Source organism: Gossypium arboreum, chromosome 10 (assembly GCF_025698485.1).
Source record: "Gossypium arboreum isolate Shixiya-1 chromosome 10, ASM2569848v2, whole genome shotgun sequence".
NCBI classification, from domain to species: domain Eukaryota; kingdom Viridiplantae; phylum Streptophyta; class Magnoliopsida; order Malvales; family Malvaceae; genus Gossypium; species Gossypium arboreum.
The window spans coordinates 124415704-124424731 of record NC_069079.1 but is presented as its reverse complement, the minus strand read 5'-3'; the positions used below and the strand labels follow the sequence as shown (position 1 = coordinate 124424731).

Here is a 9028-nt window from a genome sequence, read left to right as displayed (position 1 = left end):
GCACACACATTTATCACTCATGGCTTAATTGTTCATTTAGTCCATTGAATTTCCTTTATTCTATAATTAAACTTTCACACTTTATTCAATTTAGTCTTTTTACTAATTACTCTAAATTAAGCTAAATTCACTTAATAAAAACCTAATTAACCATTCAATTAACTTTATAAATATTTTTAATAAATATTTACGAATCCATTTTTCAAAAACGGAGACCCTAAAATACACTTTTCTGATAACCGTAAAAATTCGGGTCGTTACACCTTTGGCATAAAATCTCTGGGCTATTAACTATGTTGATACTTTGAAGATATGGAAGCCTAATTATGGAAACTAATTCATTGCATTATAAAGATTGGATTGAATTGAACAATTACAACCTTTTGTTTATGGAGAATCTTTAGGATTGAGTTGTTGTTTACATTGAAGACTATATCTCCATATATCACACTTTATTGGATTTTATTAATATATTTCTTTTTTTGCTATTTTGTAGCTGTTGATTTTGAGGGGTTGTATTGTAATTAATATCGAGTATGCTAGTAAGCCAAAACATTTCTATATATATTGAGGTTTGTATAGGTTTTAAAAGAAACTATATTGAGAGCACTTTATTCATTAATTGAGGAACTAATTGTGTGAGTGCAATTGAGAGTAAATAAGTTGTGTTTATAACCTAAATTCTCAAGAAGAAATTTAGAGGCGAGTGTTTTATTTTTTTGATACAAAGATGAGATCTCTATATAAATTTAAATAAAGCAACTATATTAAACAATTCAAATTTAAATAATATAACTTTACTAGCGAAGCAAGTAATTTTAAATTCGTTTTTTTATTTATCCATTATTTTTGTATATTCTTTTGAAAAAAATCAAATTTAAATAATATTTTTAATTGTTATTATTAAATATCAATTGAACTAAATTTTTTATTATTTTAATAATTTATTTAATCAAACTAATTCAACTCATAAATTAGTGACTTAATTGGTACCAACATTGATCCAATTTTCAAAAACTTCCATAAAAAACCTTAACATCTTATAAAATGAAGAAAATAATTTCCAAGTTTATGAAAAGAATTATGGACAGATGTCCTTAGGTTAAGTTTATAATTTTGTGTTTTAAAATTATTTCCGTCTTTAAAGGTTACTTTATAGTTTTTTAATTGTATGACCGTCAATGATGCTTTAGTCTTTTCTTGTCTTCTTCCAAAATATCTTATTCAATTTTTTGCAATGTTTCGTCTCTAAAAAAAAATTATAATTTAATATGAAAATAATTATCAAGTTTAAACTTCAATTAGTGCATTAATGTTTTTCAACATAGAGATATAATCACTTGAGTAAATTGAGCTAATTAAGATACCAATACAAAGAAAAATATAAAATTAATTGGTTCGAGAATTAATATAAACAGGATTAAAAATTGATTGAATCTGAACATTTTTTTATTATTTTAATAATTTATTTTGAAACTAATTCAACTAATGAATTAGTTACTTAATTGGAATTTTCAAATTTATGGAAAGAATGGTCCGATGGCTGTTCTTCACCAACCACAAGTACTTTACTTGGAAATTTGATTGCTGTCGGCAAAATCATTTATATCACGTTTACGCGTATTCATTTCATTCCATTGATATGTACTTCAAAAGAATCATTCCTTACGATCACAGGTTTACGTGTATTTATTTCATTTATTCATATGTACCAATGTATTCAGGGTAAATTGATTAAAAAATAAAAAATTAATATATATTAAATTATGGTATATCCCTAATGAAATTGAATAATGAATTATAGAATAAATATATTTATAAAAGATTATATAAAAATCAAATGAAATTTTAATTAAAATAGTAAAATAGAAATATTTATAACTTTTTAAGTTTAAATCTTTTATATATGTGGTTTTTTTTTATAAAAGATTAAAAACTCTCGAAAAGGTTATTTTGTAACAAACTGATATTTTATAATTATCTAATTATAAAAATATCTAATTAATTTGTGATACCAATTTAGATAGAAAAATCATATATAAATATATATTTGGTAAATATATATTTGATGAACTATAAGAGGAGAGAAAAATCTTAACAATAACACCGACTAATGCTACTCAAATTCAAGGCTAACACAGTATTTGAATAAATATATATTTTAAGTTATAAAGGAGAAGAGTAGGAGTAATTTTCTTTGACGTATTTTTCAGGAAATTAATATTATCTCGTTCTCGTGAGTGGCTGCAATTTAAAGTAGGAATTGGACTTTTGAGTCTGAACATATACACAAAGAAAAAAGTCAATTTGGAAGTGAAGTCAATGGAAGAAAGCATTTCTTAACCTTGAAATAAAAAGCCATTGATAACAAAATTATTTACAATAATCCTCTACTAAAGGCGAAACCTCAAAATCAAGACCATAAATATACAGCATTTGTCTGCCTCACTCTTTTTTTAAATAAAAACTCTCTTTGAATAAGTTGCTCTAAGTGACCTTAAACCCTTTCAACCATTCAATTTTTAGTCTTCCTCACATGGATGAAAGTTTAAGAAGGGCAGCTCGTACAGGAAATGTTAATGAATTGTATACAGTAATTCAAAGAAATGGAAATGTTTTGAGGCATTTTGATGAGGTGGAGTTTATCGAGACTCCATTACATATAGCTGCAGAAGAAGGGTGCATTGAGTTTGCAATGGAGATGATGAACTTAAAGCCATCATTTGCTCGAAAGCTGAACCACCAAGGTTTGAGCCCACTTCACATTGCAGTTAGAAAAGGGCATAAAGAGATGGCACTCCGCTTCTTGGAGATTGATAAACATCTTGTTCGTGTCAGAGGAAAGAAAGGTAAGACTCCATTGCACTACTTATGTAAAGTTGGAAATCAGCTTGGTCTGTTGGATACATTTCTGGAAGCTTCTCCTGATTGTCTCCAAGATGTTACAATTAAGAATCGCACTGCTTTGCATATTGCAATCCAAAACAATAGACCGGACGTTCTCCAACTCCTAATTCCAACGCTTAAGAGGAAAGACTATTATTGGGAAGTGGTGAACCGGAAAGATAAAGATGGAAACACTGCACTTCACATAGCCGCTATCCATAATCAACCCAAGGTTCGACTTAACTGCTTCGATAGTAATTCATATTATATAGATTCCTTTTTTCTTTTCTTTTTTTTACTTCAAAGACATGATTAATTGATTCTAGCCTTTTTATATCCTAAACTATCAATTGAACAGATGCTTAAAATACTATTAAATTGCAAGGCTGATAAGCATGCTACCAATCAATTTGGTTTGACCGCACTGGGTATTGCACAACAACATAATAACAGAGAAAACATTGCTATTCTGAAAGGCTGCTTTATTCCAGTAATTTCAAACTTTAAACGTACGTTGGAGGAACAAGTTGTCAAGTATGTGACAAAGGCATCACTACTAATTTTTCAAAATGTGGACAACGTATCAGCCGATGACCGCAATGCCTTGCTAGTCATTTTAGGACTGCTTCTAACTGCAACCTACCAAGCCACTCTAAGCCCACCTGGTGGTGTTTGGCAAGGTGAAAATACCTCAAAGTCCAAAGGATCATATGATGCAATGGTACTAGGGAAATCAGTCATGGGTCAAATGGATTTTCTTCTCTTCTATATTCCAACCTACCTTGTGTTCCTCGTAACATTATTCCTAACACTAGCTCTACTCAAAACTTTTCCCCATGATTTTAGGACTGCACTTCAAGTACTATTAGCGTTTCTTGCAGTGTCCTTCGATGAATCAATATCTGACATAGCTCCCACCGATTTAACATATGTAATTCTTAATATAATTTCAGGAATTCTTTTCCTTTTAATGGTGTCCATGTGTATCGTATGTCGGGTGTCAAAAATTAGTGTTTCAATAGTGGGATGTTGGATATTCCCTTCAATTATATATTTATGTCTAGGAAGAAGTGAAATAGGTATGGGTGTAGGTCAAGGATTGTTGTTATTCCTTATTTTACATGATGAATTCTGTAAAGGAACCATTTTAATTGTATGCTATTGTTTTTTTGCAAGTGTTTCTGTTTTCTTTGGTACTAGTATTGACTTCAAATACCTGGTTGCGTTAATAGGGTGCTGGCAATTTCTTAGTCTAGGTCGATTATGCATAATGCAGTGCACTCAATTTTGTAACACCCGTTTGTCATATGTCAATGTAACATAATTTTTTATTTTATTCTAGTCTTTTTGTTGCTATTCTTTTCTCTTTTTTTTTTCTGTGAATAAAAATAAGCAAATTACATTAACTTAAGGCATTGGATATCCCCCTTTGAGGTTCTTTCATAAAAAAACAAGCCATCTTCTCTATCAAAAGTCATTTTAGCTATGCAATCCGTGTCCTTGTTGCTTTCTCTAGCACATATCGTAGAAGCCAATTCCCAACCTTCAACAAAAGTTATTGAATCCGCCTGATCAATGTAGATTTCAAAGATGTCTTGGTGAATATTTGAGTAGCCTTCTAGCTTCCATACTATCAGTCTGAATCAAGACTTTATCAAACTTTCTACTCAGCAAAGCATTCAGACCATCTAAAACTCCCTAAAGTCCAGCCTCAAGAACTTAATAGTTTCCCAAGTACCACTACAGCAAAACAGGTTTTTAGCGGCGTTTCCATTCAAACGCCACTAAAGAACGAGCATTAGCGGCGCTTTTCAAAAAACGCCACTAAAGAATGAGCATTAGCAGCGCTTTTAAAAAAAAGGCCACAAAACTTATGCTCAACGCCGTCGTTTTAACTGAGCTTCAGCAGCTTTAGCGGCGTTTTTTGAAAAGCGCCGCTAAAGGTTGAGTATTTGCGGTGCTTTTTTAGAAAAGCCGCTAATGCTTGATCTTTAGCGGCGCTTTCGAAAAACGCAGCAAAAAATTCAACACAACGCCGTCATTTTGTATTGAGCCTTTGGTGGCTTTTGTGGTGCTTTTTAAAAACGCCGCTAAAGGTCGAGTATTAACGGCGCCGCTACAGGTACATCTTTAGCGACATTTCTTAAAAAACGCCGCTAATGATCAATCTTTAGCGGCGTTTTTCAAAAAACGCCGCAAAAGAATTTTGAAAAATGCCACGTTTTGTATTACGCTTTTAGTGGCTTTAGCGACACTTTTGTAAAAACGCCGCTATAGGTCAAGTTTTAGTGGCGCTTTTGTAAAAACGTTGCTATAGGTCGAGTATTAGAGGCGCTTTTTGAAAAACGCTGCAAAAATATTTCATTTGTCTATTTATAGTTTAACTGGTTTATTTATATTAAAATACAATTTATTTTTAATTGGATATTTAAATTCTTCAGAAAAAATAATGACACGTAGAAAAAATTTGAAAGTAAAAACATAGAAAAAAATTTGTTAAAAATGAAAAAAATTAAAATACTATTATTTAAAATAATTTTAAAGATTTTTGATATATGACTGATTGTTTTTTAATCTATATGTTAAATATTTTAAGGTTTATGGATTATGGGTCTAAGAATTATGGTTTATGGTTTAAGAGTTGGGGTTTAAGGCTTAGGGGTTAGGGGTTAAGTGTTAAGTTTCCAGGGTTTAGAGATTATGTTTATGATTTAGGGTTTAGGGGGTTTAGAATTTAAGGTTTAATGTCTATGGTTTAGGGTTTTAGGGTTTATGATATAATGTTTATTATTTTGTGATTAGAGTTTTGATTTTATAGTTTATGGTTTAGAGTTTAGGGTTTATGATTTATTGTTTTATAGTTAAGGTCTTAGTACTGTTCATGATTTTAAGGGTTAGGATATTAAGGTTTAAGGGTTAGGGTTTTTGATAAAATGACAAAAAATTAATTTATTTTAAGGTTTAGGTAAGCAATAAGATTCTTTTTTAATTACTTTTGTCCCTTGTAATACATATATATTTAGAGTTTATGGTATAGGTTTACAGTCTATGATTTATGGTTTGGTGTTTGAGGTTTATTTTTTAGTGTTTAAGGGTAAATATGGTAAACCCTTAACTTGTGTATATTGGATTCTTTTTATAACATAAACCTAAATAAGATAAATATAAGTTATTAGTTTTTAAAAAATATATATCAAAATGAGTTAAATCCCAAAAGCATACATGAACAATGGTTTAGTGTGCAATTTTATACATGAACTTTAATTTGATCCAGTTCTTGTAAATTATTATCACAATTATTGATATAAAAATATTTATATTTATTCAATATAAAAATATATTGATGTATTTATTTTTTTAAATGTGTATGATTAAATCAAAATTAAAGTTTCAGCTATACATTTAAACCACAATTAGAATTTCACGTCTACAATTACACATTAAACCGAAATTTGGCTTTTTTACTAAAATAAATTAAAAAAATTATTTATCAAAATAGGTTGTCAGCCCGATTATATACGAAAATGGGGTTTTTTTTCATTCGCGCCTATCTGACATGCATAAATGATTATTTTATATTAATTTTTTTTTGTTTTTTTAAATAAAATATTTTTTTATTTCCGAGTCAGTATGACCCGCGTATATATACGAATACAGGTTGCGCCTACTTGAGAGGCGCGACTAATCGAGCCTTTCTCTGAGGCGCAAATGATTGTGCCTACCTCAGAGGCACAAATGGTTGTGCCTATCCCAGAGGCACCCCACACGTGCTAACCTTTTCCCCTATATATACCCCCGAAAATCAAATGAACACATACACAAAATTTAGCATAGCAAGTTGAACGGAAATAAGAAGATAGGGAGAAGAAAAAAAAGAAAGGAGAAGAAAACAAGGAGGAGGATAAGGTATTTTAGTATATTTTTTTGTAAATAGAATGTAAAGTTTTGTTAGTAATTTTATTATTTGAAAGCTATTTTGTTAGGTTATTAATTTTGTTAGCTTATGAATGAAAATTTTTGCATTAAAAATTTTATGTATTTTTTTTGCTATTCGAAATTGTTTTGAAAATTTTGAAAACTTTTTAACAGATCTAGTATTGAAGATGGAGAATAAGTTTTTCGTATGTGTTTGTTTCGATGGAGAAATTTTGACAACAATCGTGGGATGTATATTTGAATGTCGCAAACAAGTAGCAATAAGATTTAGTAAAAATATTTTGTTTGATGATATGAAGGAAAAAATTAGTGAAAAAATTTATAGACGTTGTGGGAGAAGGATGTCGAAACTTTTCTACAAGTTTCCAGTTTCGACGGATCCCATAAAATTCACCGAAATGGAACTCGTAGACGATAAAGACATGGAGACAATGGTCGCTCTTTATTGTAGGACTCGAAGCAACCAAAATACACCGATTCAGTTATTTGCTGAGTTAGTTGGTATAGAGGCAACTGAAGATCCCACTTCATTAGGTGAAGAAGATAGAGCTCAAGAGCCGTGTATGGTGGTTCCGATATCGTAAGTTGATAGCCAATCAACTATACATAGGATCGACATTGATCTTAATGTTGCACCCGAGACTGATGTGGTTGGTGATGATGTATACCATAGTAGTGATCCTTCTGATCACGAAGTCGATAGTAAGAGTGATCCCGACGTAGACGAGGTCCCGGATGATATTGACGACGAAGGCATGAATGATGATAGAAACATTAACGCGTCTTCAGTCGGGAACCAGATTCATCGTATTGTGATACATAATAATCCTGGGGTATACATGTCTCGGATAAACCCCGATGCGGCGCACGCAGCTGAGTTTTCGGAGTACCCTGAAATACTACCTGATCACCGGATGGCTGTATATTCTGATCCTGAGGAGTTGTTCGTGGGCCAAAGATTCGAAAGTAAGGAAGAATGCGTTTTTTCCATTAAGCGGTATAGCATGAATATATCAGTAGACTATAAAGTTGTAACGTCTAAACTAACATTATACATTGGAGAATGTTGGAGGTCGGAAGAAGGCTGTAATTGGCGGATACGGGCTGCATTTATCCAGAAGTCACAGATGTGGGAGATGCAAAAATTTGTTGGGCCTCACACATACACTTCAACACGTATGACAGAAGATCATCGAAAACTTGATTCCAAAACTATCTGTACGTGTATCATGCCAATGGTTAAAGACATGCCTACCATTAAAGTTTCGGTACTGATTGCTGAAATGCAGGCACGATTCCAGTATTGAGTATCATACCGAAAAGCATGGATAGCTAAACAAATGGCAATGGAACAATTGTACGGAGATTTCGATGCATCGTACAATGAGTTACAGGGATGGATAGCCGCTATGAGGGAGTACGTGCCAGGAACTGTCATTGAGTTGCAGACACGACCTTATTACGGGCCGGATGACCAACTACAATCGGGAAAAAAATTTCATCGAATGTTCTGGACGTTTGATCCATGTGTGCACGCATTTCCCCACTGCAAGCCGTTTGTGCAATTAGATAGAACCTGGCTATATGGAAAATATACACAGATCCTACTTCTTGCGGTTGCCCAAGATGGCAACAGGAACGTGCTCCGATAGCATTTGCCATCTTCGATAAGGAGAACACAGAATCGTGGGAATTCTTCTTTACTAACCTACGGAGGTATGTTATTAGCAACGATAATATTTGTATCATCTCTGATAGGGGAAAGGATTAATTGCCGCCATTAGGCGTTCCGGTGTGCCATGGAGATCTGTTTACTGCATCCGGCACATCGCGGCTAACTTCCAGCGAGATTATAAGAATGCAGACTGGAAGAGACAAGTTGTGAGAATGGGTAAAGGATTACCTTATCTTTTCAATATAAGTTTTAATGTTTTAGGACAGTGTTGTAACTTATCTTTTCTTAATACATATGCAGCGCACGAGTTAGAGCTACACATTTTTCGCCAAAGAATGACTCAACTTGAAAGCGACATGGAGGGTCAAACAAACACATCTTTTCGATAGTGGTTGGGTACTATGAAGCCGTGGGAATGGGCTCAAAGTTTTGACGAGGGCTTTCATTATGGTCAAATGACCACAAACTTGGTGGAGGGGATCAACGCTGTGTTGTTAAAATTCTCAACTACATTCTACAGGTTGGCTACCT

At 32.4% G+C, this 9028-nt stretch overlaps 1 protein-coding gene across 1 annotated transcript; it reads left to right on the top strand.

Annotated features, from left to right (window-relative positions):
* Positions 1-2536: 2536 nt before the first annotated feature.
* Positions 2537-3780, top strand: LOC108488214 (ankyrin repeat-containing protein BDA1-like). The gene is made up of 3 exons (XM_053020338.1): positions 2537-3118; positions 3245-3607; positions 3733-3780. Exons 1-3 carry the CDS (start codon positions 2537-2539, stop codon positions 3778-3780), a joined length of 993 nt encoding a protein of 330 aa, XP_052876298.1.
* The last annotated feature ends 5248 nt before the right edge of the window (positions 3781-9028 follow it).

Bases quoted from the DNA above. Each gene is read 5' to 3' on its own strand.
- LOC108488214 (XM_053020338.1), top strand. From the start codon at position 2,537: ATGGATGAAAGTTTAAGAAGGGCAGCTCGTACAGGAAATGTTAATGAA. The intron at 3,119-3,244 runs GTTCGACTTAAC...TCAATTGAACAG, and splicing joins CTATCCATAATCAACCCAAG to ATGCTTAAAATACTATTAAA. The intron at 3,608-3,732 runs GTACTAGGGAAA...CCATGATTTTAG, and splicing joins AAGGATCATATGATGCAATG to GACTGCACTTCAAGTACTAT.